Genomic DNA, 27170 nt, shown 5'->3' on the forward strand with positions numbered 1-27170 from the left:
ACGGACGCTTTGTCCCTCTGCAGCGTGATCTCCCGACTCCTGTGTTCAGTGTCCTGACCGGTGAAGGCCAGCGTGCCCAGTGTCCTGTCCCATCGGATATTTTTCACCAGAATCGCTATTTGATTTTTGACCTGAAATGTATTCGACATGCAATTTGTTCTTTAGCTTCATCAGTACGGCAAAAATATGTAGAGTTAATGTAAATTACAAACATTAATAAACACCGCAAAAAATGTCGAGTGTGCGCTTGTGCGTTCAAAGATGTGATGGTGCAGGGTGAGAAGATGTTCCTGAATCGTTGTGTGTGGGTGTTCAGGCTCCTGCGACTACTCCCTGATGATGGTAACGAGCAGAGAGCTTCTCCCGAGTGGGGAGAGTAGTCAGTGATGGATGCCGTCTTCTCGAGGCATCGCCTCTTGACAATGCCCTCGATGCAGGGGTATGACCGTCAGAGTGGCGGCTGAGGCTGGAACCCTCTGTAGCCCGTTACTATTCTGTGTGTTGCAGCATCCACACCCGGCGGCGATGCGGCTGGTCAGAAAGTTCCCCACCGAACATCCATAGAATTTTCCTCATCTTCACTGAGAGAGTACATCCCCTCAAACTCCTAAAGCTGTGATCCCTTCCGAACCGAGACAGCTCTGGATTTTGTTGAACCCAAATGCAGAGTCAGGTCTGGAATTAATTCAGACTCAGACTCGAAATGAACAAGCCGGCACTAACCCAAACCAAAGACGACATCTCCAGCAGTCGTACTGGAGACGGAACTCTTACGGTTTAGCACTGGTTTTACATTCTAGATCTCTCAAAATGACTGGGCAGAGGGAAGCTATACATAATATCTAAATCGCGAGTGTGTGATGGGACGAGGAAGAAGACGTTTCACTCTATGCCTGTAACAGGGAGAGAGTGACGGGACACTGTTGGAGGAGGTTTAATCAGGGCGATGGGACAGTGTGGAGAAAGCTGCACTCCGTGTCTGACCCCGGGACTGTGTGATGTGATGTTGGGGATGGAGCGTTGCTCAGTGTATGACTGTCGGAGTCATCTACTCATAAAATTCCGGCATCAGGACTGGTTTCAATGAGAAACAATTAGAAAGCAGTGCCACGAGGTCAATTTATTTATTTATTTATTTGTTTATTTGTTTGTTTGTTTGTTTGAACAGCGAGCAAGCGATGAAGCCGATTCATTAAGCAAGTGCAAGAAATTATGACATTGATTGTTTTTTTTTCAGTTAATCTATATTTGCTTCTTTACAATTGCACAGTTGGAGCTGTAGGGATGTCTGGCAAGAGGGTTGAATGTTTTCATTTTTAGAGCATGGGACGGGAGAGAGACACCCAGACACACCGACGACGTCACCTGTGAGAAGTGCATCCAGTTGGAGTTTCTCGCACTCGGCGAACACTAGGGGGCGCCACACCGCCCCACGTTGCACAGCCACCTCATTTTCTCTCCCAGCGAGTAACTTCTCGGTTTACACCTGAACTGCAGTGGACATAACACCTCAGTGGGGGGTTTGAATTAAAAAAGGGGAACGGTGCGAATTAAACTACAGTTGCAGGGGATTGCAAACCAGACTGGCATAACAGTTAGTGGAGTGGTTGTTGGGGCAGATGTTTGTAATTCCTCTGACAAAGTCAGGAAGAAAAATGTTGAGCCTGCTGGGACTCATATTCGAGCCTGCGTACATTTCAATGCAGGAAGTACTGTACGAAAGGCAGATGAGATCAGGGTAGGGGCCAGCGACTGGAATTATGATATTGCAGTCATTAGTGGAAGGTGGTTGCAGGGCAGGCAAGACAGTAGGCACAACATTCCGGATTTTGGTTGAGGAGGAAAGAATTCAAGGGAGATGGGCGGCTTTAGCTCTCACATCAGATGCATTGACAAACACACGGGAAGAGGGTTTCAAGTGGCTGTTTCGCTCTGAGTCTGACTAACGGAGTCGTTGTGACAGCGCCTCGCGTTTCGCTGAACCACAACCAATCAGGGAAGCGGATTCATTAGCAAAGACTAAAACATATGAGACAGGAGCCACTGTTGATGTATTTGTTTTCAGTTTATTTATTGTTTCCTTCAATTAGAGCAGTAGGCCATGCCTGGCAGAAGAGTTGAATGCTCCTATTGCAGGACGTGGGACAGTCCTCAGTGTCTCTGACGACTTCACCTGTGAGAAGTTCATCCTGATGCAGCTTCTCAGAATCGGCGTTAAGGGGATGGAACTGGAGCTGGATGAATTCGGGATCATTCGGGAAACTGAGGGGTGATAGGGTGGACATGTTGGGAGGAAGTTAGACATAATGTACAGATCTCATGAAACTGGGTGACAGTCAGGATGATGAAAGGGGTTAGAGTTCCCCCTGAGGCAAACCCCCTCAATAACGGGTCTACCAACTTGTATACTTTTGGATGGGGGGAGGGGTCAAATGACCAATTAGAGGGAAGTATCTCAGGTCTGGTCAATGACTGGTTTTGGCTCTGTGGTTCAGAAGGAAAGGGGGAGGGCAAGATGAGGAGAGGTGTGATGAGAGGGGATCATTTGTTAGGTAATGAGAAAAGACATTCTGTGTGTGATAGAGGGATTACTGGATGGTATTTTGCTTCACGAGGTGTCGGGGACACTACCACTCTGAGCGGGACCTCAGCAATATTAAGTGGGAGGGTGAGCCAGCGAAGTTCGGTACGTGCTGATGTGGCCAGAAATAGGAAGGCAACACCTACTAACACGGGGCTAAAGTGTCGAGGTATGAATGAGGGCTTCTGATAGTTGGAACATTGGGTTCTCTTCTAAGGAAAGTGTGACCAGTGTAAGAGGCCTGATTCAATATAATCCTCGTTGAATTTTCATTCAATCTTACATGAATAGGCATAAATGCAGCCAGACGAAACAGCGTTACTCCAGGACCAAGGTGCAGAATCACCTATAATATATGAGGCTTAAAATAGGCCACAACGCAACTTGAGGCCCGGGGTCCACTGAATGCGACCGAAATCTGGATTCGACACCAACAAAGTTTGTCTTCTGCCGAGCGAACACTAGAGGGCGGCACATACACCAGCCCGGAGGCTGCGCCACAGCGCTGCCACGTGGCGCAGCCCCTTCATTTTCTCCGCCACCGAGCAAATCTCTCCGTTTCCACCTGGACGGGACAGGAACACATGTTCCAGCGGGAGGTTCTGTCATTAAAGAGGAGGAGGGGTAGGGATTGAATCAGAGATGCAGGGGGATGAAAAATAGAATGCCAAAACAAATAGCGGAGTGTTTGTTGAGGCAGATTGTGTTAAGACCACAGACAAAGTGAGGAGGCAAAGGTTGAGCCTGCAGTTAGTCATGTTCTGGGCTGCCTCCGTTTCAATGCGGGGGGTATTGTACGAAAGACCAATGAGCTCAGGGCAGGGGTCAATGGCTGGAATTATGATAGTGTAGACATTAGTGAGACGGCGTTTCAGGGCTGGCAGGAGCGTCCGCTCAACATTCCCGGTATCGGGTGTATTAGTGATAATGAAGCAGGAAGTATTCAAAGTGGTATATCAGAGCATTGTGGGCCGAAGGGTCTGATCTGTCAGGTGATTTTCGTTCACTGCTCTGCAAGAGGGGCAAAAGACAGATTTCAACTCATCGAGTGGGGAGACAATGGGGTTGGTTATATCACCGACTTTGACGATAGATACTTTAAAAAGGAGTACTAGAACTTTACAAACAGCATCAGTAGTGAGCGAGACACACAGTTGTCACTGTGACACCGACACACCCCTCACCATGACATGGACACAGCCCCGAGCGGACGCTAAGCGACTCCAAACCGTGACACACACACGCATCTCGCCGTGACGATCTGCGTAACAGAGTTGGAACTGGAAATGGATGAACTCGGGAATCATTCGGGAAGCTGAGGGGGTGATAAGGAGGACATATAGAGAGGTAATTTCACCCAGGGTGTAGGATACAGGAAACTGGGTGACAGAAAATCAGGTGAAAGCGTTTAAACAGCCAGAAGCAGTGCAGGGAGCCCTTTTGGCCAGCCCGCTCGATAACAGATAACCCCCTTGGATATATCTGGATGGGAGGAGAGAGGTGCAAATGACCAAGCAGGGGAAAGTCTCACCGGTCAGCTCTCCGGCACTGGCTATGGTTCTGTGGCTCTGCAGTGGAGCGGGTGAAATATGGCGAGCTCTATAGATTGGGTTCTCTTTTTTAGGGAAACGGAAAAGCGGTACTGTGGACGAGTACGAGATTCCTCGACGGTAGTCGGTCGTTACCGTCACCAGCGTATTGGAGGAAAAGGAACTCTGTTCTCCAAACTTATGTATGTGCAGGTGTGTCCAAAATTAGAAATTTAGAAACACACACACACACACACACACACACACACACACACACACACACACACACACACGCGCGCGCGCGCACCCCCCCCCCACACACACACACACATCTATGCAGCTTGAGACACACTCGGTATGTTTAATGTCACTGCATACTGCATTTGTTCACAAAACAGATTGTATTCTGCCGAGCGAACACTAGGGGGCAGCACAGACGCCTGCCTGGAGGCCGCGCCACACCGCCCTCACCTTGCTCAGCTCCTTCATTTCCTCTCTTATGAACAATTTTCTCAGTTTGCACCTGAACTGGAATCGAACTAATTTCCCAGCGGTAAGTTTTGCCATTAGGAGGGAGAGTGGTGGTATAAACTAGAGTTGCAGGGACATGTAAACAAGAACGCCATTACAGATAGCTGAGTGTTTGTTTACAGAAGTCTCAGCAACAGTCAAGAAGCAAAAGGTTGAGCCAGCTGAGACTCCTATTCTGAGCTGAGTACGTTTCAATGCATGAAGTATTGTTTAAAGGGCAGGGGTCAACGCCTCTATGCCTAACACGGTAGATATTAGTGAGACTTGATTGCAGACGGGACAGTACCGTTTGCGTAAGCTATGAACGAGGCACACAACCCTCACTGTGACACGGAAACGTTCTTCAATGGAAGACTGAAAGTGTTTCGGTGTCACTGCCACAACCCACATCTAAACATGAACACGTCTCTCATCGTGACCCTGACACACTGACAGGCTCTGCACCACAGCGGGATCTCAACACTCAACGATACCAACACAGAGTCAGGCCCTGCACTGTAACCCGAAAACAGTCCTCCCCGTATGTATAACACCCTCCCTCTCCAAAACCACTCCCCCACCCGTTAACCTACTCCTACACTATTCCCAGTCACCGTCACACAGACTGCAGTACACCACTGCCGTCTCCGTCACGCATCCCTCGCCTACAAGCAAACCCGTATCCGTGACCCACACCCTCTCCTGCACACTTCACCGTCTCCATCATACGCCCCGCCCCTTCCCTGATACACTCCACCCGCTAAATGCTCCCCATCTACGTCGCCTCCCCACTGTCCGCCCACTCTGTCACACAGGCCATTGTGGGAGTATGAGGGGGAGATGATGGCTGGTGTTTCACCTCACCCCGTACCATGGATGTCGATAACCAGGATCTGAATCTCTCCACAACTCTGCATGCGCATGCCTGTCACGTGTTCCACACCACTTGCTTCAGTGTTTGCATTCTCACCACCCTTTCACTGGCCTCCTCTCTCCTCCCCTTCCTTCCTCTAACGGCAGCACACAGTCCGCTCACACACACACACACACCATCTCCGAGAGACACACACAGTTCAAGACTACTGGAAAGCCGAAAGGCTGGGTATTGGTGAGTGGGGAGACGGGAGGAGGGAGAGGGTTTCGTACTTTTGCTGACTCCGGTAAGGTGTGCTGCGATGGTGCGGGAGGTACTTCACATGTCCAACCCCAGAAGTGTGATGGGACAATATTTATGGAGCTTCGCTGTTTATCAGACCCAGGAATTCCATGCTTGGACGGTGAGGATGGAGCTTCACTCTGTGTGTCACCCCGGAGTGTGGGTTGAAACAATATGGAGGGAGTTGCACTCTGTGTATGATCCCGGGGGTGTGTGATTGATCTTTGCGGAGCGAGCGTTACTCAGTGTATGTTTCCAGGAATGTGTGATGGGATTGTATGGAGGGATTCTCGCTCTGTCTGTGATTCCTGGCCATGGTTCAGTGGATTTTGGCGTTTAAACATACTCCAAATAAAGACAGGGAGCCGGAAAATGGCGCCTCACACGTTCTGCTTCAACGGCTGCAAACTGAACACCCTTTCTGTGGCCCCACTCTCCGCCCCTTCCTTCCTCTTTTCACAGCACAATATATAATATATTTTACTGAAGTAACGGGACAATAAAGAATACATAATGAATTATATTTTCCTCCATTTTGCTATTGTATCTTACCCCTAAACAAACCTCCCCTCACCCGCCCTCCCCGAACATACAATGGCAGCAAATGTATTTACTTTACAACGCTTCACAAATATAGTACGGACATTTCACAGCTATACCCTACACTACTTCAAGACGAAGTCCCACACACATCTACAACATCTCAGATGATCCAGAATATACTCATATTACAATTCATCAACCACCATGTGAGGTAAACCATATGCGTGTGAAAACGGAAGCAATATCCCAAGTACAATCAAATGCCCTCAACTATTAGGTAATTCCTTAAGACTCCAAAAATATGACAAGATAGTTCTCCATTTCAAATAGAACTTCTTCACAGACTCACTCGGAGTGAATTTAATATTTTCTAATTTCAGGAGAAAAAACGCCCTCTAACCAAGCAGCAGTACATGGGGGAGTGGCAGATTTCCAGACCAGCAAGATTCTCCTCCGGGCCAAAAGCGATGTAAGTGAAATGATATCCGACTGCTTTGCATTTAAACCCAAAACATCATCTGCCACACGAAATACATTTATAAGCGGGCAAGGTCTGAGTGTCACCCCCAAAACCTCACAGAAAATTTTAAAAACCAGTGCCCAATAGCCATCATTCCGGGGCAAGTCCAAAATGCTTTCACTAAAACAGCTGGAGAGAAGGAACACCTGTCACAGCCAGCGTCTGTCCCAGGATATATGTCAGCACGCCTGGCTTTACTTAAATGTACTGTGTAAAACTTAAAATTGTATGATTCCGAGTCTAGCACATGATGACGAGGAATGAACCCTATTCAGTGCTTCTGCTCAATATTCCTCAGCCAGATCCACACCAGGGTCATCCTCCCAACTAATTGTAGTTTTGTTTAGATCTAGGACTCACAAAGACATCAGCTGAGTGTATAGTAGAGAGATCAGTTGTTTATTATTAAAGCTAAGAGTGAGTTTGTACCACAGCATAGCAGGTGGTAGATCAGGAAAAGAGGGAAGTTTTTCCTTGACAAAGTGTAGAATCTGCAAGTATTGAAAAAAATGATTATACGGAAGGCCATATTTACTGCACAGGTTATCAAAACTATTAAATATATTATCAGTGCACAATTCATTCATGCGCAGAAGACCGTTCAAACCCCATTGTCAAAAAACTAAATCGAGTATGGAGGGAAGAAATAGATGGTTTCTATGAACAGGACCTAAAGCTGAACTGATGTGAACGCATCGTGGCAGCGAAATTGATGTAAAACTTTTGAGGGTGGGTGGAGCGCACGACAGTGTTAGATGTGAATTGAGATGATTTCAATGGGAGTTTTTTATGACCGCTACCCTTACAACTTGAAATAATATAGTTAATTTAAGTGCAATAGAAAGAGGCTCAACAGCAATTGCAAAACGATTCTATGATTCTTAAGTGTGTGAGTGAGCAGCTCGACTCCCTGGTCCATGTATGTTCCAATGAAATCGATATGTATGGGGAGGTAGTTCTGCATAGTGAGGTCAGGGATTTACCTATTAAATTAAAGGACAGGACCACCACCCATCCCAGTGTGCCCAGACACAGGAAGAGCATAGAGTTTAGCACGTGGCTCAAGCTACAGTGCAGATGGGAGGGCTTCAGAATTAATTGTGTTTATTCCAAGGAACGTGGGATGTCAACAGAACAGATGGAAGACGGTTCACACATAAATTGGAGTGGAGCTGATATCCTAGCGGGAAGGTTTGTTAGGACTGTGCATGAGAGATTTTGTGAGAGTAGTTGAACTCGAATGCGGGGGGATGGGATTCAGAGATCGAGAGAAAATAGCGGAGTCGATATGGAGACAGATATTGCTAAGACCTCCGAAAAAATGTCAGGAGTCAAAAAGTTGTGCATCAAGCGAATGGTGCCCTGAGCTCAGTGTGTTGCAATGCAGAAGCTTCTAAGCTGCGCATTTAAGCTCAGGATACGAATCAACACAGTGAATATGATTTTACAGCCATTATTGAGAATTAGGTGTAGGAGGAGCAAGCAGGACAGCACTATATTTCGGGTTTCCCTATATTAGACGTGAGAAAAAGGAAGAATTAAAGGAGGAGGGACGACATTCCAGTGATGAGCAAATGTCACCACAAAACACAGTCAGAACAGAAAAGGCAACTTGTCAAAGTGAAGCTTTACGGGTGGAAATCTAGAAACATAGAAAACTTGCAAAACAATACAGGCCTTTCGTCCCACAAAGTTGTGTTGTACATTTCCCTGCCTTAGAAATTACTAGGCTTAGTCAAAGCTCCAAGCTCCATGCATCTTTGCGAAATCTCTTTAAAGATGTTAATATATCCTCCTCTACCACTTTTGCCGGCATCCCATTCCACGTCCTCACCAATCTCTGCGTAAAACACCTATCCCTGACATCTCCTATATACCTACTCCACAACAACTGAAACCCGTGTTCCCTTGTGTCAGCCATTTCAGCCCTGGGTAAAAGCCTCTGACTATCCACACGATCGAAGCCTCTTATCATCTAATACACCGCTATCAGGTCAACTCTCATCCTCCGTCGCTCCAAGGAGAGAAGGCCGAGTTCACTCAGACTCCTTTCTTAAGGCATGCTCCGCAATCGCAATTTCCTGGTGAATCCCCTCTGTACCCTGTCTATGGCCCCCACATCCTTCCTGTTGTGAGGCGACCAGAACTGTGTACAGTACTCCAAGTGGGGTCTGAGCAGTGTCCTATGTAGCTCTATCATTATCTCTCGACTCCTAAATTCATTTCCATATTTGATGAAGGCAAATACACCGTCTGCCCTCTTAACCCCGGAGTGAACCTGCGGAGCTGCTTTCAGCGTCCTATGGACTCGTGTCCCAAGATCCCTCTGATCCTCCACACTGTCAAGTGTCTTACAAATATTATTCTATTCTGTCATTATATTTGACCTACCAAAATGAACCACTTACCTGAGTTGCTTCCCACACACACTCTCCCTACAAACATGCACAACCGCACACTTCAGATTGTGTGTGTGTGTGTGTGTGTGTGTGTGTGTGTGTGTGTGGTGGTAGTTGGAGTAAATTATCAAATGCCTTGTTGAAATCCATATACACTACATCTACTGTTCTTCATTTGTCAACGTGTTGTCACATCCTCAAAAAATTCAATCATGCAGCAAAACTTGCTTTTGTCAAAGCCATTCTGACTGTTCCTAATCATAGCATACCTCTGAAAATGTTCATAAATACTGCCTGCCAGGATCTACTCCATCAACTTACCAACCTGTGGTGTAGGACTCACTGGTCTATAATTTCCTGGGATAAATATACTCCCTTTCTTGAATAAAGGAACAGCATCCCCTGCCCTCCAATCCTCCAGAAACTCAATCATCCCCACTGATGATTCAAAGATGATCGCCAGAGGCTCAGCAATGTCAAAGGTTTAGAACCTCTTTCTTAGTATCTACATGTTTAAGCTTTTCAGTCTGCCGCAAGTCATCACTACTATAACCAAGATACTTTTCCATAGCTATTGCTGAAGCAAAGTTTTCATTAAGTACCTTTGCTATTTTCTCTGGTTCCAGACACACATTCTCACTGTCACACTTGATGGGTCCAATTCTTACACGTCTCATCCTCTTGCTCCTCTCTTATTCAGTGTTGAATGCTTTGTGGCGAAAGAATGCTCTTCGACAACGCCCATTCTGGCTCTACTAATTTCCTTCTGAAACTCATGCCTATTAGCATTAAAATCTTGTAGATCCCTAGCATCACCTAGCCCACTGAATATTTCTTAAGCTATTCTTTTTTTCTTGACAGAGACTCGTCACTTTCCGAGTCTTTCCCGATCGGGACTAGAAGACTCTCGGGAACAATATCGGGAGATGAACAGCAAACGGTGTCAATATCGTCTAAATGTCCATGAGCTGCATTCGAACGTTCAATCCAGGATAACCGTGAATTTCCTTCTGGTCACTGCCAGTCCACCTGTCTCGAGAATGCTTATACCCTCACTATAATCCTCTCTATCCCCGAATGTACATTCTGCAGCCTGCTGTACAGCAGGAAAGGTGAGGTAAAATACCCCATCTCCGCTCCTAATCTTCAAGACGAAGCAGAGAGCGAGAGAGAGAAGAGAAAGAGAGAAGGAGTGTCAGAAAGAGAGAGCGATACAGACAGACAGATAGAGAGCGAAAGTCTCTCTGTCTGACCACGGGCGTGTGTGATGGGATGGTTTGGAGGGAGATTCACTCTGTGACTGACTCGGGGAGTGTGTGATAGGACGGTGTGGAGGGGTCTTCACTCTGTGTCTGAACCCGGGAGTGTGTGATGGGACGGTGTGGGGGGAGATTCAGTCTGTGTCTGAACCCGGGAGTGTGTGATGGGACGGTGTGGAGGGAGACTCACACTGTGTCTGAACCCGGGAGTGTTTGATGTTACCGTCTGGAGGGAGATTCACTCTGTGTCTGACCCCGGGAGTGTGTGATTGGACGGTGTGGAGGGAGATTCACTCTGTGTCTGACCTCGGGAGTGTGTGATAGGACGGTGTGGAGGGGTCTTCACTCTGTGTCTGACCCCGGGAGTGTGTGATGGGATGGTCTGGAGGGAGCTACACACTCTTTTTGACCCCGGTTGTGTTTGTTTGGAAGGTCCAGAGATTGTCGTTCTCTCTCTTCCTGTATCTCTCCCTCCCACCCACTGTACACCCACACACACGCTCTGACAACCCCCCAAGTGCAATCTCACAATCCACACCAACTCTCTCAATCTTTTGCTCAACTCCCTCTATTTCACATACTCTCTCCACCCCCATGCACTCTCTGTCTAAAAGCATACTCTATCTCACTCTCTCCCCATTCTCCTGCTCTGGCACCACTCGCTCTCTATAACCCTCTCTCTTTCTACCCCTGTTACATGTTACATCTCTCTCTCTCTCTCTCTCTCTCTCTCTCTCTCTCTCTCTCTCTCTCTCTCTCTCTCTCTCTCTCTCTCTCTCTCTCTCTCTCTCTCTCTCTCTCTCTCTCTCTCTCTCTCTCCAATAATTGCAATACAGCAATCATAACTACAGCAGCACACATGAACTGAACTGAACTTTATGCTTTTCTATGACAATTTATTTACCCCTAGACATCCATAGAGCTTGTTTATTATTGCTTATTATTCCTACACTTTTAGGGTTAATACTGCTAAATTGTTTTATATGTATATTTGCATTATTGATATGGTTTTTGCTTTTAATAATGAACACCTTTAGTTCGGTACCACCAGACTGCAACGGATTCTCCTTTCTCTGCTGTTTGGACAACCAGTTACGAGATACGTAACAAATTGAGGCCTCGTCTCGAGATTTGAGTACCAAATTAGGGGTCCAGTGAATTCGGGATAAAAAGTCCATTATCTGAGCTGGTTGTGAGATTATCCAGACGGGAAACCAGCAGAGATGGACATTGACAGTTTTTAAAGGACCCGACTCTGGGGCATTAGAGTTGCCAGGAAGGCTGAATTGGTGATTGTTGCGAAACCATTAGATCTCCCAGAGGTGAAATCGTCGATGCGAAAGGTGGATATACAGAGAGAAATAGTTAAGCATTATGTATCCAATGGTGTGTTGACACCAGATGTATTGGACCTGTTCCCTGAGAGGAAACCAGCTGAGTTAGAGATTGAAAATTTAAAGTTGGCTGAGGAAAGGGAGAAGAAGCAGCATGAACTTCAGATGAGGCAGGTGGAAGCAGAGGAGGAAGAAAGGAAAGCTGAAAGGAGGAAAGATGAAGCTGAAAGGCAAAGGGAGAAAGAGAGGCAGCAGGCTTTGGAAATAGAGAGGTTAAAAGTACAGCAGGGAAGAGACCGAGCGGGTGACACAAATGAGGGGTTCAAGATTAGACGGGAGATCCAGTTGGTACCTCCATTCGAGGAGATGGGCGTCGGTAGGTTCTTCCTCCATTTTGAGAAAGTGGCTGTGAATCAGAACTGGCCTGAGAGAAAATGGACTGTTCAGGTACAGAGCGTACTTAGGGGGAAGGCTCAGCAAGCGTATTCGGCATTGTCCATGGAGGAGTCTAGGAATTATGAGGAAGTGAAAAGGGCTGTACTGAGGAGTTACGAGTTGGCGCCAGAGGGATACCGGCAGAAGTTCCGGAACTTGAGAAAGTCGTGGAACCACACGTATTTAGAGTTTGCCCGTGAGATGCAAGTATATTGTGAGCGTTGGTGCGCTTCAAAAGGGGTTGATGAAGATTATGATAACCTGTTACAGTTAATACTGACAGAGCAGTTCAAAAGTTGTATCCCTGAGAGTATGAAGACGTACTTGGATGAGATGGAGACAGAGATTCTGCCTGCGACTGCCAAGACTGCCCTTAACCAACAGGTCAAAGTTTTCCTCAAACAACAGCTACCAGAGAGGCAGTAGGGACGGTAGAGAAAGTCCACCGGCTAAGTCAGAGAATAAGCCAGGAACTAGTGGAAAAAGTAAAAACAGGCTGGCAGGAAGGTTCCTAGAAGGAGAGAGGAAAAGGGAAAACGGCAATGCCTACAGGTTGCATTGAGTTGGTCAACAGATCGATGAGGAAGGCAAAGATAGATAGAGAACAAGAGTGGCGTGAGAAGTTTATCTCGAAAGGGAAGTGTCTGTGAAGGAAGGAGCCAGTTTAAATGAGGCCAGTGTTGATTTGGCGTAGACGTTTTTACCGACCCTGTACCAACAGGGGTTAGAGGGTGGTAAAACGGAGGATAGTGAGGTGAAAGAGAGTAAAGGAGAGGAGGTAGATCTACTCTTAGTTAGGAGGGAATTATGCAGGCACAGAGTAAAGATGAGAAACAGATATGGCAGTTAGAAGGTCCCGGATTGGACACGGATGATCTGTCTGGCTTTGCAGATCATTTTGCAGTAGAAAAATTTGAATGTGTTCCCGATAATGATGTAAGGGCTGTCCTAGATGAAAAGTATGCCGCTACCTTGAGGGTGTCTGCTGGGCTAGCAGACGAGGTTGTTGTAACCCGCAAGGATAAAGAGAGGAAGGGAGCTGGAAGAGTGAAATTCGAGCGGTATAGAGGCATCAACGGTGGACAAATAGAGAGAACATTAAGGTTGCACAGAGGACAAAGGGGTATTCACAGGGTGGTGCAGGATGTTTGTGAGAGATCCTGAACTCCGTCTTTTGGGCTGATGTTCCTACTATTGCTTTGTTGTCTTGACAAAGTCCCTGCTCAGTGTAGCCGCAGGTATTAAAGGCCTATCGGAAAAGCTGACAACCCCAGCTCATGTTGCCATGGGTGACGAGAGTCCTCAGATACCGATCAGTGTGCGTTGGTTTCCTGTAATCTTCAACGGAACAAATTCCGTTTGCTTTGATAAGTACTGCACTGCCTAAAAATACAAGTTCCTGTTTTCGACTTCTTCAGGTGTAAATTTGGTGTAGATTTGAGAGAGAAGCAAGAGAGGGAGAGAGACTGTGATGAGTTGTTAATTTCACTCGGAGAGAGGGGGCTCGATTACTTCTGTGGGTGTTGGTTGTTTGTCCCTGTGCTCCTGGTTTCCCCCGCACAGAGGGTCTGTATCCCCGGTAATTAGCAGAGCAGTGGGAGGTTCAGAACATCAAACCAGGAACCAACCGCGGATGGGGGTGGAGAGGACTTTAGAGGCTCTGCATGAGTGTCACATATCTAGCTGTGGTTCACTCCTTCTTCACTCCTGTCATCCTTCACTAATCCACTTCAACTCTTTTCTCCCCTCTTCTCTTCTTATCACACTCCATCGTCCACATCTCTGTCAATCGTCCCTTCACTGCATCCCTCCTCCCTCTCTGCAGCTCTTTCTCTTCCCTTTCATGCGATTCGCCCCCTACCTGTCCTTTTCACTCTCTCTACCTCCCTCCCTTTCTTCCCCCGTCAGCTTGCCTTCTACCTGCTCCCTCTCACCAGTTTCACAAATTACCTCGCTCTTTCGACATTCCCTACAAATTCACTTTCCCCTATAGCCCCATCCATTCACTCCCATCCCCCTCTGTCCCCTTCACCCACCTCTCTCTCCGACCTCCCCTAAAGTTCCCTCATTCTCCTTCCCCCACTGTCACGCCACTCTCACTGCTCCTGCCCCCACCACTCTCATCTGTTGAGACAATCGCTGTCACACCTTTACTCTCTCTCTCCTCCCCCGCACTTCCTTCCTCTGCTCTCGGCCTCTCTCATTATCGGCAGGATCTGGTGTTTGTTGCTGTCGGTCAAATTCCCCTATGAACACGGGCTTCCTTTGTCAACTGTAATTTAAACTTTCTGAGTTCAGGGACGCAAAGAATCCTCGGCAGGATGGACGACAGCGAGATTTACGTGAACGTGAAATTCACGAAAAACGGCCTCACAGACTCCTTCTCGAGGTGAGTGGGGCAGAGAGACGAAGGAACGGAGATTAAGTCTGTGTCTGACCCAGGGAGTGTGTGATGGGACAGTTGGGAGGGAGATTCACTCTGAGCCCAGGAGTGAGTGATCGGACTGTGGAGAGGGAGATTCATTCTGTGTCTGAATCCGGGAGTGTGTGATGGGACGGTGTGGAGGGAGATTCACTCTGTGTCTGTATGTCATTGTAAACATTCTCTGCACTCATTCAAGACTACTAATATCCTTCCTGTAATTTGGTGAACAACTCTGCACATAATACTTCAAATTCGGCCTCAAAAATACCTTATACGACCTCACTATAAAATTCCAACTCTTCTACTCAATACTTTGATTTATAATGGCCAATGCACCAAATCTGCTGTTCCAATCTGTCATATTATCATCCAGACCATTGACATAGATAATGAATAACAATGGACCCAGCACTGATCACTGTGGCACAGGCCTGCACTCAGGGTAGCAATCCTCCACTGTCACTCTCTGCCTTCTATACAACCTCACCATTTATACCTCGCGACTGAATCTTCCTAACTGATTTCCCATGCAGGATCTTGTCAGAGGACTCACTGAAATCCCTGCAGACAACATCCATTGCCTTCCGTTCAGCGACTTTCCTGGTAAGTAACCTCCTCGAAAAACTCCAATAGATTTGTTAAACATGACCTATCACGCACGTCATATTGACTGTCCCTGATAAGTCCCTGTCGATTCAAATACGAAGATCCTATCTCTTAGTACTCTTTCCAATAATTTACCTGCTACCGACGGCACGTTTACCGGATGACTGCTAAACATTTTTTAAACAACGGAACATCATGAGAGATACTCCAGTCCTCCAAACCCTGATGTGTGTGATTGGACGGAGAGAAGGGAGATTGCCTCTGACACCGGGTATTTGTGACGGGACTGTGTGGAGGGATATTGACTCTTGTCTGACTACTGCAGTTTGCGGTGAATTAGAGTAGTGACTTCTTGACCCTGCGTCTGACCTCGGGAGTGTGTGATGTGACGGTCCGGATGGACACTAACTCTGCGTCTGACCCCGGGAGTGAATGATGGGATGGTGCGGATGGACACCAACTCTGCGTCTGACCCCCGGGAGTGAATGATGGGACGGTGTGGACAGGGCTTCACTTGAGTCTGAACCCGGAAGTATGTGATGGGTCGCCGTGGACAGAATACACTTTGTGTCTGAGCCCGGGAGTGTGCGATGGGATAGTGCGGAGGGAGCTTCACCCTGATCCAGGACTGTGAGATTGGTCAGTGAGGAGGGAAATTCATTCTAGGACTGACTACAAGATTCTGAAATGAAATGTCGTGGAGGGAGCTTCACCCTATGTCTGCCTACGTGAGAAGGTGATGGGACGGCGTGGATGGTATTCACTATGTGTTTGAGCCCTGGATAAGTGATGAGACGATGGTGAGGGAGCAGCACTCTGTGTCTGGTCGTGGGAGTGTGTGATGCGCCGGAGCGGAGGGAAATCGCCTCTGAACACGGAGTTTGTGATGCGTCGGTGTGCAGGTAGATTTCTTTTGGGTCTCACAGAGTGAATCTGTAATGCGATTGTGTGGAAAGAGTTTCACCCTGTGTCTTAAAATCCCCTACTATCACAACTTTCTGTTTCCTGCAGTTGTCTGCAGATTTGCTCCTCTAATTCTTGGTGACTATAGGGTGGCGTACATGACAACCCCATTAATGTGGTCGATAGGGAAGGGTCGTGCATTTAACTTTCACCTGTCCCTCCGGATTTGACATGCCAGAGATCAGAGCCACACTCTTACCCGGAGTAAATCCCGTGTGTCATTTCTCCACCCATCTACAACCGGTCCACATTCCACTGAATCCATCAGCCATGTTCTACACTTTCCACAACACCACCAATCTGTGTGTCCTCTGCGATTTGTGAAATCACTTATTTCCATTTTCGACGAGATCAGTCAGGCACATTACAAAGACTCGAAAGCCTGGTTGTATATGTAAATCATAAACAGCCTTGAGTCTCCTCGTTTAAAAAGTTTATTTTGATTTGATTGTATTGGAAAACATCACGGGAATGGCCAATCTGGCCCTACCGGCGGCGCTGCCCACTAATTCCCCGATTTAATCCTGGCCTAATGACTATACAACCTACAATCACATTTCACCGACAAGCCCTTATGTCTGCGGACTGTGGGAGGAAACCTGTGCACCGTGACGAAACCCACTCGGTCTCGGGTAGAACGGACCAGCTCCTTGCAGTCAGCGGCGGGGCTGAACCCGGGTCTGTTGTACTGTAAACCGCTACGTTACCGTACCGCTCTTCCTCTTGCAAACAGCCACAACACAAAGAAACACAATTGAGCGCGAAATTCCCCACAACGCCATATATTCAATGCTTATTAGCACATTAATACCCACAATACTGCCGTATATCCAAAGTGTGAACATTGTAGTAAGCTTGCAAACAATAAAACAACTATGAAAAATAATAAAACAACCCTCACTCACTGCATCTGTCCCTCTCTTTCCCTCTTCCACCTTTTCCTCCACTCACTCTATCCTCTCTCTCCCTCAACTGTGCTATCGCTCTCACACTTGTCATTCCCTTCCGCTCATAACCTCGCTCCCTTTTCCCTCCACAACTCTCTCCCATTCTCTCCTTGTTCTGTTTCCCCATTCTATTCTACCTTTCAGCCCATTGCACCACTCTCCATCCCCCCCACCCCATCGATCCCTTCTACCGTCTCCCTCCTACTTGGAATCCCAGTCTTTCCCCGTCACTTCCCCGTCCCTTACCTTCTATACCTCCCTCTCAGCTATTTATCTCAGTGTCAACTCCGTCTCTGTCCCGCTCTCTCTTTCCCTTACTCTGCTCTGTCTCTCTGTTCTCACTCCCACGATTCTCTACAGGCTTCCCCACCTTCTATTTCTCACCCTCTCTTATATTCACTCCTTCTCTCCCAGACGGTCTAACGTCCACCAACTCAGTGCTAAAGTCTAGGAAAGACGAAGTTCTGATCGATGAGGATGAAGATCCTTCAATCGCGTCTGGACCAATCAAACTATCAGCGATTGCTCAAGCAGGCGTGGGTTCACAGTATGAGCGTCAAAATGAAGGGGTCACGTGCTATACGCACAGAAGTTCAACTTCTAACGCATCTGCATCGACCACTTTCTCTGGCAGCTCATTCCATAGATGGCCCACCATCTCAATTAGAAAAAAAAAATCACTCGTGTCACTACCTTCTGCAATCACGTGATCCCTCAGGCTTTGGTCCTCAATTCTCCTAGCCCAGAAAAAAAAAATCACTTGTGTCACCACCTTCTACAATCACCTGATCACTCAGGCTTTGGTCCTCAATTCTCCTAGCCCAGAAAAAAAAATCACTCGTGTCACCACCTTCTACAATCACCTGATCACTCAGGCTTTGGTCCTCAATTCTCCTAGCCCAGAAAAAAAATGAGTCTGTGTATTCACCTTGTCTGTGCCCCATGTGGTTCCGCATGGGAGGTTAGTTTTGAAGTTTCGGTCGCTAGGTATACATTGTGCGGTAGTAAATTGGATTAGACATTGGCTCAATTGAAGAAGATAGGGAGTGGTAGTGGAGGATTGCTAATCTGAGTGGAGGCCTGTGAAAAGTGGTGTGCCACAGGGATCGGTGGTGATTCCATTGTTATCTGTCATCTATATCAATGATCTGGATGATAATATGGCAAATTGAATCAGCAAATCTACTAATGATACACAGATTGTAGGTATAGTGGATATTGACGAATGTTTCCAAAGCTTGCAGAGGGATTTGGACCAGTAGCAGGAATGGGCTGAATAATAGCAGAAGGAGTTTAATGCGGACAAGTGTGAGGTATTGCACTTCGGAAGGTCAAATCAAGGTGGAACATAGTAAATGGTATAGCACTGAGAAGTGCAGTAGAACAGAGGGATCTGTGAGTACAGATACATAATTCCCTACAAGTGGCGTTACAGGAAGATAGGGTCGTAAAGAGAGCTTTTGGTACATAGGACTTCATAAATCCAAGCACTCAGTATTAGAGTTGGAAAGTAATGGTGAGGTTGTATAAGACATGGTGAGACCGAATTTGGATTATTATGTGCAGTTTTGGTCACGTAATTACAGGAAGGATATTAATAATGTTGAAAGTGTGCAGGGAAGGTTTACAAAGTTGTTGTCTGGACTTGGGAAACTGAGTTACAGAGAGAGATTGAGTTGGTTAGAACTTTATTCCCTGGAGAATAGGAGAATGAGGCGTGATTTGATAGAGGTGTATAAAATTATGATGGGTATAGATAGAGTCAATGCAAGCAGGATTTTTCCACTGAGAGTAGGGGAGAAAAAAAAAGGTTATGGGTTAAGGGTGAAGGGGGAAAAGTTTAAAGGCAACATGGGGGTGGGGGAAACTTCTTCGCGCAGAGAGTGGTTGGAGTGTGGAATGAGCTACCAGATGAAGCGGTGAATGTGGGCTAACTGCTGACATTTTAGGAACACCTGGACTGGCATATCGATGAGAGGGGTTTAGAGGGATATGGCCCACGTGCAGGTCAGTAGGACTATAGAACCATAGAACATTACAGCACAGTACAGGCCATTGAGCCCTTTATGTTGCATTGACCCATACAATCCTGAAAAAAATGTACTAAACCTACACTACAAATTAACCCTCCATTTTTCTGTCATCCATGTGCCTCTCCGTGTCCTTAAATACCCTAAATACCCCTTTTTAGCCTCCACCAGCATCCCTGGCTAGTCTTTCGAGCCACTCACAAAGTTTTGTGTAAAAAAAACTTACCCCTGATGTCTCCCCCAATCCCTCCCTTAATTTTGTACATATGCCCCGCTGTGTGTGCAATTGGTGCCCTGGGAAACAGCTACTACCTGCCTACCCTATCTATGCCTCTCATAATCTTGTAGACCTCTATCAAGTCCCCTCTCATTCTTCTACGCTTCAAAAAGAAAAGTCCCAACTCTGCTAACCCTGCTTCATATTACCTTTTCTCCAATCCAGGCAACATCCTGATAAATCTCCTCTGCACCCTCTCCATAGCTTCCACATCCTTCCTGTAATGAGGTGACCAGAATTGAACACTATACACTAAGTGCAGTCTCACCAGAGATTTGTAAAGTTGCAACTTGACCTCTCTACTCTTGAACTCAATCCCAGTGTTAATGAAGCCTAGCACCACATGAACCTTCTTAACTACCCTAACAACCTGTGCAGCGACCTTGAGGAATTTATATATTTGAACCCCAAGGTCCCTTTGTTCATACACACTCTTAAGTAACTGACCATTAATCCTATACTCAGTCTTCTGGTTTGTCCTTCCAAAATGCATCACGTCACACTTTGAACTCCATCTGCCATTTTTTCTGCACAGCTCTGCAGCCTGTCTATATCCTCTTGTAACCTTCAACCACCTATAGCTCCATCCACAATCCCTCCAATCTTCCTGTCATCCGCAAGCTTATTCACCCATCCTTCCACCTCTATATCCAGGTCATTTATAAAAATTACAAATTGCAGAGGTCCTAGGACAGACCGCTGCGGCACTCCACTAATCACCGAACTCCAGACAGTATTCCTTCCTTCCACAACTGCCCTCGGCTTTTTTTTATCCGTATAGCCAAGGTTCGACTTTCCCCATGCCTCATGTCTTTCTGATTGAGCCTCTCATGTGGGATCTTGACAAATGCTTTGCTAAAGTCCATGTAGACCACATCCACTGCCCTACCCTCATCACTTTCTTTTGTTACCTCTTCAAAAAACTCAATCAGGCTCGTGAGTCACGACCTTCCCTTCACAAAGGTATGCTGACTATCCGTGAGTAGACTGCACATCTCCAAATGCTCGTAGATCCTCTCCTAGTGAATCCTTTCCAGTAGTTTGCATACCACTGACGTAAGACTCACAGGTCTATAGTTCCCAGGTTTCTCCCTATTAACTTTTTTAAACAAGGGAACTACATTTGTCATTCTCCAGTCCTCCGGCACTTGCCGTTCAGCCAAAGAGGAATGAAAGATCATGGCTAATGCTCCTGCGATCTCTTCTCTCAATTCCCACAACAACCTGGGGTGTATCTTATCCGGCCCTGGGGATTTATCAATCTTAATGTTTTTAGAAGATCCAGCGCTTCTTCTTCCCTAATCTCCACATTGTCCAGCACACAGGGTCGCTCTTCTTCGACCTCATCCTGATCAAGTTCCTTTTCACTTGTGAATACTGAAGCAAAGTATTTATTTAGTACCTCGCCAACCTCCTACGCCTTCAGGCTCATGTTGCCCTCTTTATCCTTTAGCGGTCCCACCTTCGTTCTCGTCATCCTCCTAATCTTCACGTACGCATAGAACGTCTTGGGGTCCTACTTAATCCTACATGCCTTCTCATGCCCCCATCGAGCTGTCCTAAGCCCTTTCTTTAGCTCCTTCCCGGCGACCCTATATTTCCCACAAGCCTCCCCTATTTCCTGCTCTTATATCTAACATATGCTTCCTTTTTCCTCATGACGAGTTGCCTCGCATGTTTCGTCAGCCACGGTACACTTTTCCTACCATTTTTTTCCACGCCTCAGTGGGACCAACCTATCCTGATCTCAGCTCAACTGGTCCCTAAACATCTCCCACATTACTTCTGTGCTTTCCCCTTTGAACATCTGGTTCCAATTTACTCTCGCTAGTTCCTGCCTCATCCCTTTAACGTTAGCCAATCCCCAGTTAAGACTTTACCATTTCGTCTGATTTTATCCCTCTCCATAGCTATGCTGAAGCTAAAGGAGCTGTGGTCAGTCTCACCAAAATGCTCCTCCACCAAGAGGTCTGTCATCTGACCAGGTTCATTACCCAGAACTAGATCCAGTATAGCCTCTCCTCTCGTCGACCGATCCACGTACTGTGTCAGGAATCCTCCTGAACACATCTGACCAATTCAGCCCCATCTATCCCCCTTGCACCCAGGAGGTGCCAGTCAATATGAGGGAGGTTGAAATCACCCATAACAGCTACCCCGTATTTCCCGTTCCAATCCAAAATCTGCCTATTTATCTGCTCATCGGAGTCCCGTGATCTATTTGGGGGCATATAGACTACTCCCAGCAGAGTGATTGATCCCTTCCTATTTCTGACTTCCACCCAGTCTGAGTCCGTGGACACTCATTGAATGATTCTAGTCTAAATTCATTCTAAACCTCATTCTATTCCTATTCTCACTGTCGTGTGGCACAGGCAGTAATCCCGAGTTTACTACCTTTGAGGTCCTGCATTTTAACTTCCTTCCATCTCCCTGCAGTCTTCTTTCAGGACCTCTTCCCTTTTCCTACGTCTGTCATTGCTGCCAACATGTACCACGATCTCTGGCTGTTTCCCCTCCCACCGCAGGATATGTTGGACGCGATCAGAAACATCCCGGACCCTGGCATCTGGGAGGCAAACTACCATCCGTGTTTCTTTCCTGTGTTCACAGAATCGCCTGTCAGATCCCCTGACTATGGAGTCCCATATCAGTACTGCCTTCTTCTGAGACACAGGGCCAGACTCTGTGCCAGAGGAAAGGCCACTGTCACTTCCCCCAGGTAGGCTGTACCCCCAACAGTACTCAAACAGGAATACTTATTGTCAAGGGGTACAGCCACAGGTGTACTCTGTAGTACCTGACTCTTCCACATCCCTTTTCTGACTGTGACCCATTTCTCGGAACCCCATGGTCCCGGACTTACCACCTGTGTGTAACTGCTCTCTATCACGTCCTCACTCTCGTGACCCTTAGGAGTTGCATTTCGATGCACCGAGAGCAGATGTGGCCGGCCGGGACGCCGGAAGACTCCAGGACCTCCCACATTTGACACTGACCACAGTAAACTGACCTCACCACTTCCTACGTCCTTTTGCAATCAACAACTGCATCACCTCGTCCCGTTACCGCCGGCGCCCGTCGAGCCCAAGCCCTTCACTCTACTGCCTCTCACTCCGCTGGCCGCCCCAAACGCTGCCAGCTGGATATGGCTGCCTTCTTTTGAAACTGTTCTCCCTCAACTGGCGGAAGTCACTCGCCTGCGCAGTCCGGCCTTACTTTTCTCCCGAGATCTCAAAATGTCATCCAGCTGGAAATCATTTGGTGCTCTCCCGCTACCTTCTTGTTCCGAATCTAGGCAGAAAAATGGTTCTGCACAGCAAGAAAGGGCCAAAAGGCCCGTTTCTGTTCTGTAATGTTCGATGATTTTATGACCCGTTATCGCCCAAGCTCGAATGAAGCAAAGCCCCACCGCTCTGTCTCAGATCATTCCTTTGACAACCGCTCCTTTGATGAAAGCTCCACCAGGCAGTGTCTCCGTTTTATGCCTGAACCTTCCCTGCTGTCCAACCCAGGACTAGTGCTCCGGATATAGCCACTGACAGACCATGTATAATGGACTAGCGCTCTCAGAACTCCCTTTGTTAATAACCGCCGCACACCTACGTGAAATCGCAATTCGTAAAGCTCTGCTACCGCCGCCTATGGGCAATGTACTTCCTGTACCGGTCTCTCCTCCTTTTACTTGTCTCTCTCTCTCTCATTCTCTCTCATACGGTCTGAAATCCACCTACAAAATGCTGGAACTTCCGAAAGACGAACATCACTTGGAAGGGTATGAAGATATTTCTATTGCTTCGGGACCTGCCGAAATGTCAGTGGCTGCACTGGCAGGTCAGAGCTCACAATAATGACATCACTTTGAAGTGGTGACGTGTTTTACGCACAAGCATTCTAGTTCTAATGAATCTGCTTCGACCACTTCCTCTGGCCCCTCATTCCACACGCCCACCACTCTCAGCGTGAAGAAGCCCTCTCCACCAATGTTCCCTTTAAACTTTTCCCCCTTCACCCTTAAACCAAGACCTCTGTTTTTTTTTTTCTCTCCACTGGCCTCAGTCAAAAAAAGTCTAGCTTACATTCACTCTACCTATACCCACCATCATTTTATACACCTCTATCAAATCACCCCTCATTTTCCTACGCTCCAGGGAATAAAGTCCTAACCTATTCAACCTTTCTGTGTAACTCAGTTTCTCAAGTCCGGCAAAATCCTTGTAAACCTTCTCAGCACTTTTTCGACCTTTTTAATATACGTCCTGTAATTAGGTGACCAATACTGCAAACAATACTTCAAATTCGGTCTAACCGATGTCTTATACAATCTCACCATTACATTCCAGTTCTAATATTCATACTTTTATTTATAAAGGTCAATGTACTAAAAGCTTTCTTTACAGCCCTATCGACTTGTGAAGCCACTTTTAGGGAATTCTGTACCTGTACTCCCAGATCCCTCTGTTCTACTGCACTCCACAGTGCCCTACCATTTACCTTGCATCTTCCACCTTGATTTGAGCTTCCGAAGTGCAATGCCTCAGACTGGTCTGTATTAAACTCCTTCTGCCATTATTCAGCCCATTCCTCCTACTGGTCTAAATCCCCCTGCACGCTTTGAAAACCTTCCTCACTGTTCAGTATACCTCCAATCTTTGTATAATCAGCAGATCTGTTGATTCAATTTGCCAAACCTACCGGCCTATGATTCCGCTGCTTACTTTTTGAGCCTTTTTTAAACAATGGAACAATCCTCCGGCACCTGACCCGTGGATATCGATAATTTAAATATTTCTGCTCTAGCCCCTGCAATTTCAAAACTAGTTCCCTTCAAAGTCCGAGGGAATTCCCTGTCAGGTCCTGGGGATTTAGTTACTCAGATTTGCCTCAATACAGCAAACACCTCATCCTCTTTCATCTGTATAAGTACCATGGCCTTCCTACCTGTTTGCCTTGATTCCATAGACTCCATACTAGTTTCCTTAGTAAATACAGGTGAAAAAAAATCCTTTAATATCTCTCCCATTTCTTTTGGTTCCATAAATGGCTGACCACTTGAATCTTTGAGAGGACCAATATTATCCCTTACTATCCCTTTGCTCAACATATCTGCAGAAGCTCTTAGGATTATCTTCACCCTGACTGCCAAAGTAACCCCTTTTATTATTTTAGCCCTCCTGATTTCTTTCTTAAGATTTTTCTTATTCTTTTTATACTCCTCGAGGTTCTTATTTCCACCCTCTTGCCTATACATATTGTATATCTCTCTCTTCTTCTTCATCAGACACCTCTGAGCTCCGAAGCATAAAGTCCAAAACTGCCTGACATATTTCCATATCTCAGTCCCTGAACTATCCCCGTGCATCTCCTCTGCACACTCTCTAGCTCAGTGGCATCTTTTCTAGAGGAAGACGACGTCATGGGAACACTCTACTCAAAGTGTGGCTTCACTGACGTCTTGTACAATTCCAACATGACCACCCTACTCCTGGACTCATTGCCCTGTCGGATGAAGGGCGGCGCGACCGAAAGGCGGATGAAGGTGCTAACTTCACCGTCCTGTCTACCTGTGACAGCACTTCCAGAAAACCGTGTCCCTGATCCCCTGGGTCCCTCTGCTCTGCAACCCTCCCCAGGGTCTCTGTCTACCTGTGACTCCACTTTCAGAGAACCGTGTCCCTGTACCCCTGGGTCCCTCTGTTCTACAACACTCCCCAGGGTCCCTGTCTACCTGTGATTCCACTTTCAGAGAACCGTGTCCCTGTACCCCTGGGTCCCTCTGCTCTGCAACACTCCCCAGGGTCCCTGTCTACCTGTGATTCCACTTTCAGAGAACCGTGTCCCTGTACCCCTGGGTCCCTCTGCTCTGCAACACTCCCCAGGGTCCCTGTCTACCTGTGATTCCACTTTCAGAGAACCGTGTCCCTGTACCCCTGGGTCCCTCTGCTCAGCAACTCTCCCCAGGGTCCCTGTCTACCTGTGATTTCACTTTCAGGGAACAGTGTACCTCTAGCCGTGGGTCCCTGCGTTCTATAATCTCCCCCAACGTTCCTCTCTCCCGTCTTCCAGGGTGATCTACCATCTGTGATCTTGAATACGGGGCTTGAATAGCGTCCATTATTGCTATCAATCTGGACATATTGGTCAGTCAAATTCCCCTAGGGCACACAACTTTACAGAGAGTAGTCTAACAAGTGAAAAAATAAAATGTTTTATTTTCTTCCCTGCTCACCATGTCTACCACCATGCTCTCATTAAACGAGCTGGTTCATTACTAAAGATATAAACACTGCTCTGCCCATGACCGCAATAAACTAGAGTGCGTTGTGGAAAGAGCTAAGCCCAGCTCCAATACCATCCTCCCCGCCATGAACTCTCACTACACGTACTGCTGCTCCGGTAAAGCATCCAGAGTCATCAAAGGTCCCCGGACATTCTATCTTCTCCACCCTCCCATCGGAGGGAAAATGCGAAAGCATGTATCAGGATACTCAAGGACTGTTTCTACACCACAGTAATCAGACTATTGAACGGATCTCTAATACGATAAGAAGTGCGCTTGACATCAGATCTTCCTCTCCGTTGCTCTTGAATCTTATCGTCTTCCTGCACTGCAATGTCTCTATGCATATCTGGATTACATCTAATTATCCGGATAGACAGGGCCTATTTAGCAAGAATCAACACGAGTTTATGCGTGGAGGTCAAAATAAGGATTTGCCCAATCTTATGGAATTTTTTCAAGAGGTTGCTTGGAAAGTTGATGAAGGTAAAGCAGTGAATGTTGTCTATTTGAAATTCAGTATGTCCTTGGCAGGTTTACACATGGAAGGTTAGTTAGTCTTTGTGTCATCAGAGAGTTTACAACCATCCATCTCTATTTTCATCCAGGACAGTCATACTCATCACAAACGCAGCATGATCCGGTTGCATATGTAGACTATTTCACACCACCTTTTTTCTTTTTTCTCAAAATATATTTGGTCTTAATTTTTACTGAAAAAACATTTCGGAACAGGAACTTCCGCCATTCAGGCCTCGCTGCTCAACAATTCTCCGAATTATTCCGTGTCCAATTTACAATAAACAATTAAACACTACAACGGTATGTCTTTGGACTGTTGGAGGAATCCAGAGCGCCCGGTGGAAATCTACTCGCTCGTGGGGAGAAATTGGAAACTCCTTACAGGCAGCGGCGGGAATTGAACCCAGGTCGCTGGTACTGTAAAGCGCAGCGCTAACCATCACGGGCCCGTGCTGCCCTTCTCCTTGTCAGCAGCCACAAATCAACGAAACGCAGTGGAGTCCACGAAAATCCCCACAACATGTTCATCCCCACAAGTCCTTCATTTATCTCGTGTGGAAAATGAACAAAGCGGGCAAACAATAATACAGCTAGGAAGAATAATAAATCCCCAATAATCTCCCAATCCACTCTTTTTAACCCCCTCCTTTCTCGCTCTATTTCTCTTTCCCCCTCTCTCTCCCTTTTTTCCTCCCCTCACTCCCCCACTCTTTCACTGTCACTCTCACAAATCCCACTCAACCTTCACTCATAACATCGCTTCCTCTTCTCCTGCAGCCATTCCCTGTCTCCGTTCTCTTCTCGTTTTTCTTCCCCCATTCGCTCACATTTTACCCCCATCGCCCCCCCCCTCA

The 27170-nt window shown here is 46.9% G+C and overlaps 1 protein-coding gene across 1 annotated transcript in view; it reads left to right on the forward strand.

Annotated features, from left to right (window-relative positions):
* Positions 1-27170, forward strand: part of LOC132386259 (uncharacterized) — a gene marked incomplete at its 5' end in the record, with an annotated part of 42549 nt that overhangs the window by 15294 nt on the left and 85 nt on the right. The window contains 2 exons of the mRNA XM_059958536.1: positions 14565-14655; positions 24897-25053. Coding sequence (XP_059814519.1) covers positions 14565-14655; positions 24897-25053 — 248 coding nt within the window. The remainder of the gene's footprint in view (positions 1-14564; positions 14656-24896; positions 25054-27170) is intronic.

The sequence above is a fragment of the Hypanus sabinus genome, unplaced genomic scaffold, assembly GCF_030144855.1.
Source record: "Hypanus sabinus isolate sHypSab1 unplaced genomic scaffold, sHypSab1.hap1 scaffold_1077, whole genome shotgun sequence".
In the NCBI taxonomy this organism is placed as follows: Eukaryota; Metazoa; Chordata; class Chondrichthyes; order Myliobatiformes; family Dasyatidae; genus Hypanus; species Hypanus sabinus.